The sequence below is a fragment of the Astatotilapia calliptera genome, chromosome 7 (genome assembly GCF_964374335.1).
Source record: "Astatotilapia calliptera chromosome 7, fAstCal68.1, whole genome shotgun sequence".
NCBI classification, from domain to species: domain Eukaryota; kingdom Metazoa; phylum Chordata; class Actinopteri; order Cichliformes; family Cichlidae; genus Astatotilapia; species Astatotilapia calliptera.
In genome coordinates this window covers 487,422-507,195 of record NC_137428.1, presented here as the reverse complement: position 1 = coordinate 507,195, position 19,774 = coordinate 487,422, and the positions used below count along the sequence as shown (strand labels likewise).

The following is a 19,774-nucleotide window of genomic DNA, read 5'->3' as shown; positions in this document are numbered from 1 at the left end:
ATGCAATATATTCAGTTTTAGCATTTATATTCACTGCTGACTGTAACTACGCTCAAACTGTTAATGCTGTCTTACTTTAATAAACAACACTGTCATATGCAAAACTGGGGTGGCAAGGGATCATTTTAGGGTGGCACTTGCCACCCCATGCCACCCTTCTAGATCTGCCCCTGGGTGGCATGGAAATCAAATGGGGTGGCAAAATCAAAGCCATTTCTTTATACATATGCAGGTGTTACATTCTGTAATATGCATTATAAATGGTTAAAATACATCAAGTGCAGTATAAGTAAACGCATGTTTTATATAAACATTCTTCTTATTTTCTCAAACTACATAATTAAACATCTCAGTTACATAAAACAACTCCAGTTTGGAATTTATGTACTGTATCCACCATATAATAAATAAGCATGTAGCATAATAACTATAACACACAGAAAGCTACACAACATGAGGAGCACAAAGTCAAAGTAAACTTTATTGTTATCTCTGCTATACACAGCACAGTATATAGAAAGACGACACAACGAGGGCTGTGAGTTCGAGAGTCCGATGGCTTGCAAGAAAAAGCTGTCATGCAGTCTGGAGGATCAGGCCCGATGCTATGATAGCGTCTGCCGGATGGAAGGAGAGAAAAGAGTCCATGTGAGAGGTGTGAGGGGTCAGGCACGATGCAAGAGGCCTTACTGATGCAGCACACAAGATGTCCTGTAGCAGAGGGAGAGATGTTCCGATGGTCTTGGCAGCTGTTTTAACTACAAGTTTCTGACAATGACAATAAAGACATTCTATTCACACTGCTTTTATTAGAAATAATCAAACTGTTACATGTTACCACACACTAACTACACACTAACTACACACTCCAAGAACACTAAATGTCACAAATCTCTCACATGTCAGAACTTCCTATTGATGTCGTCTTGCCGTCGTCACATCCAAAGCTTGCCTCTCTCCCCAAACAACCAAATGCCATATAATTTTTTGATTGGTCGACATGGTACATTGTTCCACTATTCATTGCTAATTGTAGAAAGGCTCAAATTCCAAATAAAGAACATTATCATATGCAAAACTACGGCAGCAAGAGATTGTTTTAGGGTGCCACCCCAGTAGATCCGCCCCTGCTGCAGCACCAAGTTTATCAATAATGATCAATAATACTTTAAGGAGTCTGTATCTGTATGCTCATTTATATCCTATCTATCAATCCCTAAATGTGATCAGCTCCTGATCCTTGGACTCACCTCTCAGGAATCTAAAGCCCCTTCTCCATTAGTACCTACTTGGATTGACTCGACACGGATCGACTGGTTTTCCATTACAATCAAGTACCTCCTAATGTTCATGGTCGTTGTCATACGTTTTTTTTTTTTACATTTTTATGTTCCCCTAAAAAGGTCCAGGGGGTGAGGGGAAATAACGAAATGTGTCCGGGTCAAAAAAAGGAGACAGCGAGACAAAATGGTTAAATTAAAGAGTTTTAGGGGAGTCACATGATGGAGCGTTTGGGAATGGCCGCACCATAGAGAGTCTCTGACCCCCATCGATCCTACATTAGTTTTAAAACAAGGTAAACGCTCCCAAATAATATATTTCCTCACTGCGGTGACTTGCTAGATCAGTGTCCTTGGATTTATTGAGAGACATGGCCACAGGAACTAAGAAGAAGAGCGTGCAAACCCGAATCTCCACGGTGGCGGCGGGGGAAAGTAATGCTAGCAGTGCCAAGGTTAGCCCTGCTAGCCAAGAAGAAGGGCCAAAGATGGATATAAGCGGCCTGTTTGCCGAAACGACTAAGCTTGGAACTATCCTAACTAGTGTTGCGGCCGATGTATCTCACATCAAGTCAGATATGGTGGAATTTAAAAACGCTATAAGTGCAATCCAAATACGGATGACTGAAGCTGAGGGCCGCATTTCAGATGTGGAAGACAAAATGAGGAGCATAACAGAAGATAATGGCAAAAACGCTAAAAAGCTTGAACAACTTTGGGCCCGAGTAGACGACCAGGAAAACAGAAACCGCAGAAAGAACGTTCGGCTTATCGGTCTGGAAGAGGGTCTGGAAAGTGGTGGCAGCATAAATGATTATGTGATGAAGATACTCGCGGATGGCCTAGGTCTACGAGGGGAGGAATATGAGCTGGAAAGATGCCACAGAAGTACGAGACCACGCCCGGGACCTGGTCAGCCACCTCGAATCGTGCTGGTGAGATTTCTCTGTTACACTGCACGACAAAAAGTTCTCATGACTGCTAAGCAGAAGAAAGGAATACTGTGGGAGAACTGCTTCTTGTCATTTTATAAAGATATGACCGCGGAGCGAGCGGCGCAGAGGAAGCGTTTCTCCCCAGTAATGAAGAAGCTATGGCAGCATCAGATAAAGCACACTCTGGCACATCCAGCAAAACTTCGATTAACATGGAAAGGCCAGCAGAAGAGCTTGGATTGAACCGGCTGTTCAAACCCCCACAAGGCTGCCCGCTGGGATTGAAATGATGGGAGAGGCGTGAGTTTCTCAAAATGGGCTCATTGAGTCAGCACGGATAAGCTCTTGGAGAGGCTACGGCTGCTGTGAATACTCAGAATAACATCTCTGACTGCAGACTGGATACATCTCGGGGAGGCACACTGCCGTGAGTTCTCAGAATCGGCTCCTTGAGCACATGAAATGACAACATCACAGAACGCAAGTATGGCGAAGCTCGCGGCTCTCCAGCGGGAGATTGAGAGACCAGTGTTGGACTGTAGAACTGCTTTGAAATTCATATGAGCTGTTCGCACTAAAGTAAAAGCCACCATCACTTCATGTGGATACCCCTTTGGCGCCAGCTGCAAGGCCGGAGCTGAACAAAACACCCTGATAACGACTGTGTTTAGTCTGTTCCTTCCCATTCCCTGCAAGGCCACCTGGGTTGGCTGGAAGACTGTTTACTTAGCCTGGCAGGGCGAAGGACACTGTCTCAGCTGAACTATGGACACACACACAAATACATATTCTGATACTGATAAGCACTCACCGACGCATCACCCTCCCTACCCCGGATCCAACGCCACCTCCAACGCTTACCTCCCCCATGATGTGGACATCGGGTCAGCTGGAGGCGCAGTCAAAGATTGCAGCGGCCCCAGATCAGATGTACACACTGGAACTCTTTGCCATGTTGCTGTCTGTGTTTATTGTGCTGTGGTGTGTTGTATCTGTGCATTCCTGTATTATCCTTCTGTGTTACACATTTCAATGTTTTTTTCCTGCTACCTATCCTGACCTGTCTCCCCAATGTGATGTTTGTGTATTGTAAGTACGGTCGGCAAGGTCTGTCATCTCGGTTGTGGGCAAAAGACCTAAAACTGACAAATAAAGGCTATCTCATCTCATCTCTCATATATAAGAGACAAATATTGTTCGTTTAATACGTTGGCATTATTACATTTGGCTCAATGCTTACATGTACTGTATAAACACATGTTCATACTTTTATTCCACAATCAGAGAGAAAGAAACAGAGAGAGAGTGCAGGACAGACAGACAGGTGACAGTCTCAGGTGTACACACTGCTACACAACAGCACAGAGAAGCAGGATTTAGTGTTTGTGTTATTACGAGTGTAAACAAGAAGAGTTCCAGATGGTGCAGTGGACACATGTGTGACTGCTGTGATTAAAGCATCTTTCTTTCAGCTTAACGAGTGAACCGTCAGCTCGTTCAAACACACGTTAAAGTCCGTTTGGCTCGACACCACCGAACAGAGGCAGCAATATAACACAGCTCACATTAACAGTGCAGTGGATCCTGCTTGTGCCGTCATATTCAGGACTGCAAACCGAGCAGCATCACTGACTTTCAGCTTGTTGTGTTTGTGGATATATGACTGACTTTAATTATCCATGAAATCATCACAATCTCTGTGAGATTAAGGTCGACTATATATATATTTAGAAGTAGAGGCTTTAAAACCAAGTTAACGCTGAAAGTACAAACATCGCTAATGTCACATATCTTTGCTGACATGTGGCCAACAGTAATGTTTTAATGTTCTTCATTATTAAACATTCGCACATAGATAAGTGACGTCATATTCAGTACTTACTTTTGACAGTTCACTCTTGGCCGCTCCCTTCTGCCGTATTTTGTGCCTAGCAGGGCGAAGGACACTGTCTCAGCTGAACTCTGGACACACACACATACACTGATATGCACACACCCATCCCCCCTCCAAACGCCTTCAACGCTTATTCCCCTCCGATGCTGACGGCGGATCAAGGAGACTAGCGCACGCAGGCCCAGATGTCTCTCACCCTTTACCCCCCCTGTTGCTTGTCATGTGTTTCTTTGGTGTATTAAGAGTGTTTTCATGTGCAGAGGTGTTTTTTTCTGTTCTCAGACTGATCTTCCTGATGGAGCTCAGTCTGGGGGGAGTTATTTTTTCTCCTTATCTTTCCTCATGTGGTGCATTTTCCATTGTTATACCTCTCTGACCTGTCTTCCCCATGTGATGTTTGTGTCATGTATGTATGGTCAGAAGGGTAAGTTGGCGCTGGCAAAGGTCGGCAGCCTTAACCCAATTTCCTTTGGGGTCAACCTTCAGGATCAATAAAGTTTTATTGAATTGAATTGAATTGAAAATTCTCCACACCCACCGCCGCGCTATGAATTGTGGGACATATGGGACCACGAAGCGTGCACCGGACCACGCTTGATATTTGGGGAAATCGACGGCGCATTTGAAGTACACTTCGAATTGGGACAGCCGTCGTCGCGTGGCGGTGACGTAATCACACTCAAAATGCGTACTTCAAGCGTGCGGTCTCTGAATTGGGACACAGCCTAATTTGCATTTACGTGAAATGTTGTCTTCACTTGTATTAACATGTTTTTGGTATGAATTCTGCTGTCTGTATTCTATGTATCATATGGCAATAAAAGTAGTTTTATCTTCAATCCATTGTTTATTTGCTGAATTTTAAAGCAATTACAATTTTTTTAACCCAAATATGACTGTAATGTAACCATTGTGATGGGTTATGAGCTTTCTACCCAATTTTTGGTAACCTCAACTTTAATCAATGGTCAATTCAACCCAGTTTTTGGATAGCTATCCTAACCCAGTATGCCAAATCAAACCAGTAACCCAGGGTTGGCTCGGTCTATATTTGACCCAGCACTGGGTTACAAATGCAGTTATTTTTAACCCAGCAGCTGTTAGTGTGTATTAAAGAATGGTAATGATCAACTGCTTTTCATCCAGAAAACTGTTGTTCATGTTAGCCAATGTGAGCAACATTTAGCCAACTTGTGCTCTCATTTTAGTTTTATTTTGCCCCTCACCCCAACCAGTCAAGGCAGATGGCCCCGCCCCTCCATGAGGCTGTTTCTGCTGTAAGTTTCTTCCTGTTTAAAGGGAGTTTTTCTTTCCCACTGTCGCCTAGTGCTTGCTCATAAGGGGTCATTTGATTGTTGGAGTTTATGATGTAGAATTTAACTGCACAGATGTAGCCCCACCAACTGTTCTGTCATCATTACACACGAGGATATTTTGATATTTAATGACAAAAAAAGTTGAGTTACCTAAAACACAGGTGCCAAACTCCAGCCCTCGAGGGCCGCTGTCCTGAAACTTTTGCATGTGTCCCTGCTGCAACACACCTCAATTCAATTAGCAGGTTATTAGGAAGACTCTGTAGAACGTGACTGCATGCTGAGGTGGCAAATCAGCCATTTGATTCATGTTACAGTAGCTCATGACTGAATGAGCATGGTGCAATAAAAGTGCATTTAGAAGCAAGTGTTTTACATCTACTTACATTTAATTGAGCAGCATACTTGACTGTACGTGGAGGCTTGCCTCCAACTCTGTATATTTTTATATATTTTATTTTATTGTTGACTCTATTTAATTTGTAAAATGTGTACACACACACACACACACACACACACACACACACACACACACACGTAGAAACACACGTTTAGTATACATCCATCCAGTAATGCATATACTATTATATATTGTACATATATTTATTAGTCTCAGATTTAGCCATTCTTATATTTTGCTTGTTCTTATGTTATTGTATTTTTGCACACCTCTGTTGCTTGTGAAGCTCGCACACAAGAATTTCACTCACATGTACTGTACCAGAATACCTGCACATGTGATGTGCAGAGATAGTAAGGGATTACTATTGCAAAAACAGTAATTAGATTACCGTTACTTTCCCGTAGGAACGCTGCGTTACTGCGTTACTAAAACCGTGATTTTTTGCGAGAATGTCTCACGACAGTGACGTAAGCGAGTGCGACGTTCGTGACAACAGCTGTGTGCAGATCAACAATGGATCACATATCGAGTGCAGAGAGAGTATGAGCGTGCAGCGTTTAAAGCGTGGAAGTACTGACCTTACTTTGAGTTTGATTCCATAAAAAGTGACAAAAACATTAGTGTCCGCTGTGCGTGGGAAGAAAACTTCTTTTTACAGCGAAAAAACCCCTAAACTTCCAACAAGCACCGAGTAGCTACGACGTAATGGGAAACTCACAGAGAAACTCGCGGATTCTTCCACTGACCGCGGCACACCTGCACCAGGGTAACCCTCCGCCTGCCCTACTCCTGCTTTACAGGTGAAAATAGAGCAACAGGACCGCTGAGTCTTTGACTTTATTTATTTTCTGCTGTGTTTTACTTGCATCTATTTGAAAGACTGAGTGTAAACACAAAAAATATTTTATTTTATGTGCTGGAATGTGCAGAAAATAGGTTTCAATGTTAAACTAATTTCTTCCAGTCAGAGAATGTTGCATATAATTAAATGTTTGTTTGATGCATAAAGTTAAAAGATTAAAACTAATAAAACAAGTTTTAAAAAGAGACTTTTCCATTTGATTACATTTTGTATGATGATTATCAGAGGTGTGGACTCGAGTCACATGACTTGGACTCGAGTCAGACTCGAGTCATTAATTTTATGACTTTAGACTTGACTTGAAAAAATGTTCTAAGACTTGTGACTTGACTTGGACTTTTACACCAATGACTTGGGACTTGAATTGGACTTGAACCGGTTTACTTGAAAAGACTTGATATTTTACCCCAAATATAAAATTTAACATGCATATTATATAGAGATTGAAAATGTGAGGTCATTCACGGGTAGAACCGCAAAGGATTCTGGGAACTCGTGGCAAGCGGTACTAGCGCACGCAGGCTTTCAATTAAAATCAGTTATACAGCCATAAAAAGAAACACAAAAATGTCAAGAAGCCGTTGTATTATTAACTGCAATAGCCGGTCGCATGACAGCCACGGGAAGCCGACGGGTAAAGAGATCGGTTGTCATCGGATTACGTCGTTGAAGAGAAATTGTTCAAGCCATGTTTCCGAAGTAACAAAGACGCGACGGATGGCCTGGATTGCAGCCATTCAAAGATCAAATATAACGTCCCAGAACACTCCAGCTCACAGGTTAGTCTGCTCCATGCATTTACATGAAGGTCAGTGTTTTTTAGTAGTTAATACGTCATTTTCATAACATAATTGGTGATATAGGTTACAAGCAAGTCTGGCGCTGAACAGAAATTGTCGCGCTATGCTCCTTTATTTATTGTGCATAAATAGTGAATTATCCTGACACAATATTGTGTTTCGCTTCTGTTATTATGGTACACTGACAAAAACATATACTTTTATTCACAGGATAAAACAGGTTTTTTGTATCACTAATTGCCCAGTACGATTACAGACTGCGGTAAAGTGAGCCGTCATTTGTGAGCCGCGGTCAAGCCAGCCGCCTCCTATCCGCGCGGTGATTACAGCATACAATATTGTTGTCACTGCTACATTTCTGTAACGCTACCAGAAATTATTTCCACTACTAATTAATTACCGTTGAGCTCAAAGGTTATATTAATAAACGGTTAAGGAATGTGTATTTATGACGACAATTTGTGAGACTGGTAAACTTATGATACGTACGATGGTCTTTCGTTCTACACGGTGCATTTCAAGGTCCTGCACCCATCCGTCGGTAAACTGTACCTGGGCTTGTTGCAGTGACCTGAAGTTACTAAACTTCATGAGTGTATGCACTCACTCCAAGAACCGTATAATTATAAATATGCATATAAATATGCTAAGATGAGATAGCTGACTTCATCTAACTAGCAAATGTTGTCCAGGCTACGTTGGTGATACAGTTTTTTTTATGTGTATGATATTTTTGTCATGCGATTTTAAAGCCGGTCCTACAACCGCATCCAAGAATAACATGCAGCTTATCTCAGAACTGTCGGTGAAAATTATTCTTGGAGCTAGGTTTAATTGAGCTGCATTTTAAAGAGGTGCAATTTCACAATTTGTGTATATTTTCTAAGTTCACTATTTTGTCATGTGTTGAGAAAAACACAGATTTTAAAATTACATGGTCTAATATTTACATTTAGCATAACTGCAACATTATTTTTTCGTTTTTTTTTTTTTTTAAAGACTCGAAAGGACTTGAAATTCAAAGTTTCAGACTTGTGACTTGACTCGGACTTTTACACCAGTGACTTGAGACTCGACTCTGACTTGCCTGACATTACTTGAGACTTGACTTGAGACTTGAGGATAAAGACTTGAGACTTACTTGAGACTTGCAAAACAATGACTTGGTCCCACCTCTGATGATTATGCAGAAAAAGTAGAATTGGGCTGAAAGATCTATTTATCACCTCTTCAGGTTGTAAATCGTGTTTTTAAAAAGTAACTAAGTAACTAAGTAATTAATTACTTTTGAAAATAAGTAATCAGTAAAGTAATGGGATTACTTTTTGGGGGAAGTAATCAGTAATTAGTTACTGATTACTTTTTTCAAGTAACTTGACCAACACTAGTGATGTGACAATAAAAGTGATTTGATTTGATTTGAGATCTGGTTTTCTTTGCCAAATGATGAAAAAAGTGACCACCTTATAATTGGTTCACATTGACAGAATTTATTTGTCTTTGTTGGTCTCTTTATAAAAATGTCATGCCCTCTTTGTATTTCTCCAGTAGTTACTCTTGAATTCTGTTTCTATGCGATGTTGTTAACGTTTACTAACTGGTGTGAGTGCGGGGAAATGTTAGCATGCTCACACACTAGCTAAGCTAACAAGGCGCTGACTCAGTAAACCGCCATATTGATCACCATTGTTGCTCTACTTTACAATACCTCTGCTCCGGCTGTGAGTGCCCTCCCTCTCAGCCCGTACCCACCCTTTCAGGCACCACAGATCCCAACAGTGACATAGCGAGCCAGTTCGAGTTGGACTTTGCCCTCCCCCCAGTCCTCCAGTGCCAGTCTGGACACCTGGCGTGTACAGTCCAGCCTGTAACTTAACCAGAACTGGTTGTTGCCTCCTGTAAAATGTCGTTTTTGTCTTTTTGATCCACTCGTCCATGCGTGTATGCAGAAGCATAACTGTGAAGATTAACATTTTAATAAACACCTGTCATGAACATACATGTCTTCTTCCCCAGGTGTGCACTAACTGCTGTGCTAGGCTCAGTTTGTGCCCAACATGCTGAGGTCCCCTGGGTTCCAACAGGAACCTGGCCATGGAGAAGGTGGCCAACTCTGTCCTCTTCCCCTGCATGCACGCTGCATAAGGGTTCACTGGGTTTATTATCATGTGTGAAATATCAGTGCATCACGAAGAGAAACTGCTCTTGGTTCGTCTATAGGATGTTCAGCTTGTTGGCTCTAGAGAGGACCAAAGGGTGCTTCCTTGTGATGAACACCTCACATCTGCATTTCCACAGCATGGAGCACAAATTATGTGTAGGATCTACAGCATGAGTTAAAATGGTAAATGGCTGTATTTGTATAGCGCTTTACTTAGTCCCTATGGACCCCAAAGCTCCTCACAGTACATTCAGTCATCCACACATTCACACACTGCTGATGGCAGCTACATTGTAGCCACAGCTGCCCTGGGGCGCACTGACAGAGGCTGCCGGACACTGGCGCCACCCGGCAACAGGTGAAGTGTCTTGCCCAAGGACACAACGACCGAGACTGTCCAAGCCGGGGATCGAACCGGCCACCTTCTGATTACAAGACGAACTGGCAACTCTTGAGCCACGATCGCCCAACAAAGCCCAAATCTGAGAAGAGAATATACACTTAAACACAGCTGACAGGGTCGGCTCTTCTTCTTCTGCTTGTTGCAAACACTGATTTCCAAAGGCACGAAGAAAAAAAGCCCTCACTGTGTTTGAGTAATTAAGATTTCTGATCTATGGGCTGATTTAGGAAACAGGATGAAAAAAATGGAAGAATCAGTTATTTAGAAGGAAAGGTAACTTACCAGTAAACAAATCACGCTTCTCCAGTCCTCTGCTGACATCATTGACTGTTACCAAATCACATGATCGAGTTCTGCTATATCTCATAGGATACTGTAACTGGGAATCAGGTATGATCTGTGAGGAATTTTATTTGTGTTAATCCAACTAATGTCATTAATCACATGTGCACATCATCCATCTGTATAAAGTCGGAGTTATTTGGAATTAGATCTTGGAAATTATATCTAATGATTGTAGAACAAAGTTCATTTCTTTTTGCCTGTGTGGTTTTCTGTAAATATACTTGAACAGGTCTAGTTACCACTTTTTTAAACCCTTACGGGCGACCATGGCTCAAGAGTTGGGAGTTCGCCTTGTAATTGGAAGGTGGCCGGTTCGAGCCCCGGCTCGGACAGTCTCGGTCGTGGGCAAGACGCTTCACCTACCGCCTACTGGCGATGGCCAGAAGGGCCGATGGCGCGATATGGCAGCCTTGCTTCTGTCAGTCTGCCCCAGGGCAGCTGTGGCTACGACTGTAGCTGCCTCCACCAGTGTGTGAATGAGTGGATGACTGGGTGTGTGAAGCGCTGTGGGGTCCCTAGGCGGGACTAGTAAAAGAGCTAAACAAATACAGGCCATTTACCTTACAAGGTAAAAGCACTGGGAATGTAAACCATTACAAACAACTTAGGGATCATATTGGTATTTGTCCTCTTTTAAACAACTTCAATAATTTTAAAAGTAAAAGATCAAGAGAAGAAGATAAGAAATGAAAGGAGAAAACCAGAAATTACACTCAGTTAATTACTTTCCATGGCATGTTTCTGAGAGCATACATGTTTCTGGGTCTCCTGTCAGGTTCAAGCAGCACCTTCATCCTCAGCTCTGCTGCTTCCGTCATCACCAGAACTCCTCCGTCAGTCCGTCACACCCGTGCTCCACCAACTCCACCGGCTGCGGTTAAACACTGTTCAAGTTCAAGCTTCTCCACCTTCTCCACCTTTAAGTCTCTACTGTTCTTCTCTGAACACATCTTCGCCCTCTCAGGTCCTCCGTCCATCACTCTCCACTTTCCAGCCTCTCAGAGCACACTTCCTTCCACCTGTCACATGACTCCTCTGTCCTTACTGATGTTATATTCATGTTTCTGTGAGGTGACTTTAAATCAAACGTATTATTATTCATGTGTTTGGGAGGAAGCCGGAGAGAACACGAGAACACGGACAGTTCCCTGTTGTCATTAACAAATGTACTCAAACAGAAGCTAACCTGGCATCATAACTACAGTGCTGACTTTGGCCACACCCCCACTCACCTGTTGGTTTTCGCCCTGTGCTCACAAACACATCGATAAAAGCTAACGCTCCAGGATCTGTTTACATACTCATGTAAATATGCACATGTGCAAAAATGATGTTTACAGTAAGATGGGTCTCTTATGGATGATAAACAGATAATCCAAATCTCAGATTAGCTCATAATCTCTGATGATGTTAGCTATACAGGGCACATAAACAAGCTAAGTGACATAGTGAGACCTGAACAGTTTGCACTTTGGCTCATTAACATGAGAGATACAGCGAACTTGAATCTGATGATTTAACCTGTTGTAACGTTTGCAGTACACAGACGGTTCCAACTGAACTGAGCAAAAACAGCAAAACACAAAAACAGCTGCGTGAACGAAAAGGTCTTTGTTCTGTTTTTGAATGTACACACAGTCGTAACTGATCTCAGGTGAGCAGCAGCTTGTTCCAAAGAGCAGCAACTGAAAGCAGATCGGAGATCTGATCCTGGAGCAGCAGGTGCTGACCCCCACCCAGAGCTACCACAGGATGACCAAAGACGCGGCTTCAGTACTGTGTGGTCAGATTTCCATGGTAGAGTCAGCCGTTAATTGCTAATCATCAAACATCATGAATCAGACCCAATACCAAAATTACTTTTAAATACTTTATTGCAGGACAGTACTGCAGTACTCTGGGTACTCTGACCCACTGTGAGCTGTTACACCTCCACAGCTGGCAGGGGCTGTGCAGGGGTTTACCTGCTAATCCAGGTGTGGATGGCCGCTCCACCCTCAGAGGAACTCCTGGATCACTACCTCCTTCAGAGAGTGGGAGGACGCTTCCCCACGCTCGGCATCTCTCAGAGCGGTCAACTCATCCTGCAGCTGAGCCACGGGCCGGCCCAATTGGTACCCGAGGTCCACCAGCAGCTCCAGCAGCGGCGCTCTGTAGCGCGTCAGTCCGTAGCGCCTCACCGGAGGCAGCGCTCTCTGAGCGGCGGCGAACGCCCGCTCCGGTTCGTCCAGGTCCCGGTAGCAGACAGCGAGGGCGGCGAGGGCGGGCACGAGGAGGGTGGGCTTCTGCCAGGGCAGCAGCTTCTCCTGGATGTCCAGCACGGTCTGCAGCAGCTCTGCGGCTGGCCGGAACTGCCCCGCCCGGAGCAGGCCGTGCGCCCGCTGCTGCTCCTGCTCTGTGAAGAAAGCCGAGAAGCAAGGCGAGTGTCTGACGCAGCGCGTGGCGTACAGCTTCGCCAGGTAGTCCTGCAGCGCCAGGCGCCGCTCCCCGATGCTCTCGGGGGAGAAGTTCCCCGAGAGCATCTTGCGAGGCAGCTGCACCTCCTCCAGCTCCTCGTCAAACTCCTCCAGCAGTTTGTGGTGGAAGCGGGAGAAGTCGCTGTAGCGGCGCTCCACCGAAACACGGCGGGAATCGAAGCTGCCAGAACGCATCACCACCACCTGGTAGAGCTGCAAACAAACAGAAAGAACCGTGACCTTTGACCTTTAAAGTTTAAAGTTAACTCTGCTGCAGCGCAAACAGCCAGTCAGAGAAACAGGCTGGACTTCCTGTTCCCTCTCAACGGTGAACCCACCGCAGGCGTCTTTTCTCTGAGACGTTATGCTGACGATTACATTCATTCATACAACACCGAATCACGACCGATCACCTCGAGGTGCTTTACACTGTAACATAAAGACTCTACAACCATACAAAGAAAACAGAGAACCCCCAACAGTCATGTGACCCCTATGAGCAGCACTTTGGCGACAGTGGGAAGGAAAAACTCCCTTTTAACAGGAAGAAACCTCCAGCAGAACCAGGCTCAGGGAGGGGCGGGGCCATCTGCTGTGATTGGTTGAGGTGAGAGAAGGAAGACAGAAGAGAGACAGAAGTTAATAATAACTAATGATTAAACACCCAGTGCATCATGGGAATCACCCAGCAGCCTACACCTATTGCACCATAACTAAGGGACTATGTGCTTCGTCCTGATGATGATGCTGTGTTTTGGTCCTCTGGGGCACCATAGACAAGCAGAAAGTTGCTGATGTGTCAGTTTGAATATTTCCTTCATTATGGAGCACATTAGCTTCTGTTTCCGCACGGCATCGGTTACCTGCACTCATCAATGAACAGCTCCCTGACTGAGTTTTACATGTTTGAGGTTTAAAATGAACACACCTGACAGTGGCAGGCAGGGAAACTGTTGGGACCGCACAGCAGGTGGACAGGTGAGTGCAGGCAGGTGTGTTAAAGCTGGTCTTTGGGTTGCTTATTATCTCAAATATGTCTTCATATAAAGATTTCACTGCTCAGCCAGTGCCTCTTATGACCAGAGTTCACCTTTACTGCTTCCTGCTCCAACAGCCACACCTTTGGAAAATAAGCCCCTCCTCCTCAGGTTAAACTTTCACTTCCTGCGGGCTCACCTTCACTGAAAGTTAGCTGGGAACATTTACAGGTTAGCCGCTTTGCCCCTCATCCTCATCCTCTGTCTGAAAGAATCTCTTCTGATTGGCTGTCCCTCAAAAACAGAAGGTATTTCACCTCTATGACATCACAGGGATCCAAGAGTATAAAAACTGCTGAGCAGAGTGTTTGGAGTCGGCTGGTGGGTGTGTTTCGGTGTCTCACCACGTATTTGTGTAGCACGTGCTCGACGATGCGGGTGGAGGGGATCTCAAAGAGCAGCCGGACGGGTCGCTCTCGCTGCTTCACCGCCCTCCAGTTCTGCTGCAGCTCCTTAGTGGTTAAACTGGAAGAGCCGGGCAAGTCCTCTGAAACAGCAAACACACATCAGCACCCACTGCTGGACTGGCACACCTGTGGAAAGGCTGCATTATTAGGGGCGGGGCCTCTTTGACTCTACGTGCTGCTTTAGCAGCTGCCAGCCTCTTTGAAACCCACCTCCCTACCAGCTCCTCTTTTCACTGTTTCTGACGTGAATCATTGGCTGCAAACACATAAATATCTGCCAGATTAAAGCTCAGCGTCACTGTTTACTCGGGTGGAGGTCTGAAATGTGAGTGAGACTTGACCTAAAAGTTTGACGTCTCAGTTCAGACAGAAGAATGAAGAAGAGGAAGGTTAAAGGTGAAAGATGACAGAACCTGGAGTCATTGTGTCCACCTCAGTCAGGTCTTGGGCTCCCTGCTGAGCTTCTGCCATCGGGTCCAAACTGCTGATCTGAGGCCAGAGAAGCTCGCTTATCCTCCTGATGTTCACTCAGTGATGGGCAGCTGTGTTTTCTGGCTCTGCTTCATCTCTTTTGGATGTTTTTATTCCTGTAAAGATCAAAGCTGCCAGTGTGGCTCCTGCAGGTGAGTGAGGGGTTAAAAAGGCCCAAGCGGGCCTGCCGAGCGTCGCTAACAGAAGAACGTGCTGCACGTTTGCGTGCTGACAGACGAGTGCAGGCAGGAGGAAGTCGACTTCAGCAAACATGCTGAAGAGGAAGTGAAATGAAAGACCAGTGTGTCGTAAATGGTGTGTGAGAGAGGTGCTTGTTTCATGGCTGCGGAGCAGCAGGCGGGTGGAGTTAGCTAGCAGAAAGCAGTGTTTTGCATGCAGCTCCTCTCTGCTCCTCTAGGGGGAGCTCTGAAAGCTCTTTAAGCTTTAATGTCCATCTGCAGGTGCACAGGCAGGTCAGAGGTCACAGGCAGACACCACTGAGTAGTCTTTATTAGATTTACCTTGACATGCTTCACAGTGTTAGAGAGGAACTCAGACGAGCCCTCTGAGCAGCTTTCTGTGACAGAGGGGAGGAAGAAGACCTCCAGCAGAACCAGGATCAGGGAGGCAGACGTGGTTCAGACGATGCTTGCTGCGGTTTAACAGGATAAATCAAGCTGTGACTCATCTGCACAGCTGAACTTTGACCTATGGTGCTCAGAAGGAACTGAGACTAAAGTAAAAATAAAACCAGTCTCAGTGACGGAAATAAAAATGAAAGCCAGACTTTAGAAAAACAGGAAACCTGACCACAAAACTACCCCCCCAGCTGCGTGTCTCCACCCCTGCATGATCACGTGCCTGGCTCAGGGCGGCAGCAGGGCGCAGTTTTAGAGGAAGCACCTGCGCAGACTCGGTTCTTCTGTGCTGTGACGCTGATCAGCTGTTTCTCCGTCAAAGTGAAAGTAAAAGTGTTCTCGCTCGCGTCGCAGCTCCAGGATCAGCTGATCCGACAGGTTCGCTCTTCCTCCTCCGCAGGTGTCCTGGACACGGTGAGTCAGGTGCCAACATCACGGCAGCCCGAGCCGTTATTCCTCGCTCTTAAGGGCGATCGTGGCTCAAGAGTTGGGAGGTCGCCTTGTAATCGGAAGGTTGCCGGTTCGAGCCCCGGCTCGGACAGTCTCGGTCGTTGTGTCCTTGGGCAAGACACTTCACCCGTTGCCTACTGGTGGTGGTCAGAGGGCCTGGTGGCGCCAGTGTCCGGCAGCCTCGCCTGTGTCAGTGCGCCCCAGGGTGGCTGTGGCTACAATGTAGCTGCCATCACCAGTGGGTGGATGACTGGATGTGTAAAGCGCTTTGGGGTCCTTAGGGACTAGTAAAGTGCTATATAAATACAGGCCATTTACCATTTAATAACCACGTGGGAGGACACGGTGGAGAGGTGATGGAAACACAGTGGCTGTAAAAGGAAGCAGGTCGCACTGCCCTAACCCGGCATCACCAGAGAGATGCCGAAATTAAAGGATGATTTATTCATTAAGGGAATAAAGTGATCAAACCTACCTGCCTGTGTGCAAAAGTAACTGCCCCATAAACCTGATAACTGTTTATTGTGTTTGAGTTGGTACAGCATTTAGGAGAGGAAGTTCAGTAGAATACAGTAAAATGCAGTAGAACATGCATCGGTTTTGACAGCAGGCAGCTGATGGCGTGCTCACCGTGCCCACTTGCACCAAACAGGCTCAGACACTGATGTCCACTTTTCTGTAAATAGTTATTATCTGACCGACTCTTCCTGCTCCTTTATTTGTGAATGCTGCACAGAGCGAGCGTGGTGGAGGTCTCTGTTTCTTCATTTCATTTTAAATACAGACGTTCAAATATTCTGGTAAGCTCTGGTTTCTGCTCTGACTCTCAGCAGCTGAAAATGACAAGCCAGCGAGCTGAAGATGCCACGGAAACCAGCGAGGTGTTCCAGCTGCTGGAAAAGTACTGCAGCAAGAGGTCAAAACAGCGCTCACCTGAGATGGCAGTGAGGACGATTGCTGCCCGCCGTGTGAAAGGAAACGTCCCAGGTTGGTTTGAACTGTGAGCACGCAGCTGGTGCTTCCTCCTTCCTCTGCTCACCAACACGGGAAAGATTCTCTGTGGGTCTTCTGATGTGCTCACCTGTGTGCTCACCTGTGTGCTCTCTGGTCAGTTATCTTTCCTCAGGGTCCAGCTCCCAGTGCAAGTTTCCAGAAGTCTCTGGAGGTTGTACTTGATGGAGAAGGTGAGTGAACAGGTGTTTCTCTGACGTCCTGTCCGTGTCGAGGCTCAGACTCATCACGCCGACCGCTCAGTTTGTTTCTCAGGTGAGTCTTCCACCTGTGATGAGGTGCACAACAGGACGCTCAGTACCTCAGCGCACACGGATGGTGAGTGTCCAAAGCGGCAGCAGGACGCTTGTGTGAAGGTGAGAATGTCGGAGTCCTTTTACTCTGCCTGTTCTAACGAGGCGTCTCGCTGTGCCGCAGACATCGTCCAGAGGCTGGTAGAGCTGATCAGAGCGGAGGGAGACGACATCGACAGGAAGGTGAATCAGACGCGTAGATGGCTGCGGCAGGTAGGCAGCTCAGTACTGAACACCGGTGTATTTCTGTCAGATCAAACAGAACCTGGACCTCCAGCAGCAGCTCAGAGACCTGGACTATGACATGTTCAAGGAGCTCACCTCCAGCGTGCAGAGCCTGGTCCACCCGGCGGAGCGGGCGGCACCCTCTGAGGTTCACATTCAGAGGCAGAAGATTGCTCTGGTCTTCGAAGTGACCAGCAGGCTGTCAGCCACGAGTCTGGTCCACCAGAGGAGGGTGCTGAGCTTTGGAGAGCAGTACATTCAGGAGAACCACTCGGCTTGGGTGGAGCAGCACAGAGGCTGGGTGAGCATGAAGATGTGTTAGAACGTGAACTGTTAACTTTCACTGATGTTGAAGCGATTTCTGTGAAATGAAAACGATTTCTGGGTATGTTGTCTCTGTCCAGGCTGAAGCTTTCAGCATCGACTGAGCCGCACGAACCTCAGAGGAATCTCCAGGTGGAGGTCACCACGCTGTCAAAGTTCAAGTATTTGAGCCATATTTGTTTTGTAAAAGTAGAATTTTTTAAAATAAACTTTTGAAAAACACACATGCTGACTGAGTGTCACTGACAGTCTTTGTAAACTGAGAAGTTCTTACACCCATCAAACTCTCGCTCCGCCTTCCTGGACGGTCAGTGACCTCGCAGCAGCCATGTTACTGGTCACACGATGTCATTACAAATGCTCCAAAAGGCTCCAACAGCACAAACGCGGTGCAGAGCTCAGCCAAGCAGCTACAGCCACCTGTGTCACCATCCACCTGTCAGTCAAAGAGGCCACGCCCCTAACAATGCAAACTTTCAATCAGCTACAGAGACCAAACGATTTGTGTATCAGACTGTAAACATGTTGATCTTAACACAGGAGTCTATGAGTGCTGACTTCATTCAGTTCAATTCAACTTTATTTATACAAATCACAACAACAGTCACCTCGAGGTGCTTTATATTGTAACCAGACCCCACAATAACACATACAGAGAAACCCCAACAATCATATGATCCCCTATGAGCAGCACTTTGGCGACAGTGGGAAGGAAAAACTCCCTTTTAACAGGAAGAAACCTCCGGCAGAACCAGGCTCAGGGAGGGGCGGGGCCATCTGCTGTGATTGGTTGGGGTGAGAGAAGGAAGACAGGATAAAGACATGCTGTGGAAGAGAGACAGAGATTAATAACAGATATGATTCAATGCAGAGAGGTCTGTTAATACATAGTGAGTGAGAAAGGTGACTGGAAAGGAAAAACTCAATGCATCATGGGAATCCCCGGCAGCCTACATCTATTGCTGCATAACTAAGGGAGGATTCAGGGTCACCTGGTCCAGCCCTAACTATATGCTTTAGCAAAAAGGAAAGTTTGAAGCCTAATCTTGAAAGTAGAGATAGTGTCTGTCTCCTGAATCCAAACTGGAAGCTGGTTCCACAGAAGAGGTGTTTCTGTGCCGTAGCCTGACTGTGACACATCGTGAACGTTTCAGTCTGTCGTCACAGTCCACTGAAACTAAAAGTCAACCACCTGAATTCTTTATTTTACCAACAAAAACATGTCTTTAGTTTCTGTTATTTGTTAATGATCCTTCAGAGGGTTGTCTCTTTACTTTTAAGTGTTTATGAGTCACATCTACCTCTTTAAAACCCTTTCACCTCTTTCATGAGACCAAACCGTGTGGAAGGGGGTCGGTTTAAAGGAAACGTCCCAGTTTAAACCGTGACGCTGCAGACATTGGCGGTCCTAGCCTGTTTGGAGCGCTGGGCAAGCACTCCCTCTGCCCCCCCCCCCCCCCCCCCCCACACACACACACACACACACACAGGCAAAACATATTAAGGATTGTACATTAACATAAAACTGTTGTACACACACACACACATGGAGAGAGAGAGAGTATGCATAGTATGCAAACAGCTACCAAACAGCCATCATAATTCGTCATACAATGAGAACAGGACAAATCAACAACTGACACTGACTGATTACTATTAAAATCTTTAACATAATGTATTGTTTGGAGTTTAGTCTGTTACTGTTGCTATTTTTACCATTTCTTCTTGGAGCAACTGTAACTCACATATTTTCCTCAGGGATTAATAAAGTGTTCTGATTCTGATTGGTTCAGGATGACCTGCCATTATCCAATCACACGTCTGCTTACCTGCAGCTGTTGCTCGTTTCTCCTCCTCTTCTTTTCTCTTTTTTCTAAACTGAGCACCTGATGGCTTTGAACTTTTCTTGTCCATCTTGGTTTTAATTTTGCACTCCAGCATGAACACAAATCCCCCAACCCGAGGATCACAACATGAGCTAACAGACCCTAACACACCGACACCTTAGTTCACAGACTCCCTTTGTCTAAGGTGCATTTCTGGGATTTCACACAACCCAGGAT

General features: G+C 45.6%; 2 protein-coding genes across 2 annotated transcripts; one reads left to right on the top strand and one right to left on the bottom strand.

Annotated features, from left to right (window-relative positions):
• Positions 1 to 12,255: 12,255 nt before the first annotated feature.
• snx20 (sorting nexin 20) lies at positions 12,256 to 15,208 on the bottom strand. Its single transcript, XM_026172301.2, has 3 exons — positions 14,713 to 15,208; positions 14,237 to 14,379; positions 12,256 to 13,068 (listed from the first exon to the last, which is right to left on the bottom strand). The coding sequence occupies exons 1-3, from the start codon at positions 14,768 to 14,770 to the stop codon at positions 12,397 to 12,399; spliced, it is 873 nt and encodes a 290-aa protein (XP_026028086.2). The 5' UTR covers positions 14,771 to 15,208; the 3' UTR covers positions 12,256 to 12,396.
• LOC113024992 (uncharacterized) lies at positions 14,834 to 17,940 on the top strand. The gene is made up of 8 exons (XM_026172303.2): positions 14,834 to 14,922; positions 15,600 to 15,822; positions 16,689 to 16,845; positions 16,971 to 17,042; positions 17,113 to 17,187; positions 17,287 to 17,345; positions 17,416 to 17,688; positions 17,792 to 17,940. The coding sequence occupies exons 1-8, from the start codon at positions 14,834 to 14,836 to the stop codon at positions 17,813 to 17,815; spliced, it is 972 nt and encodes a 323-aa protein (XP_026028088.2). The 3' UTR covers positions 17,816 to 17,940.
• Positions 17,941 to 19,774: the final 1,834 nt, after the last annotated feature.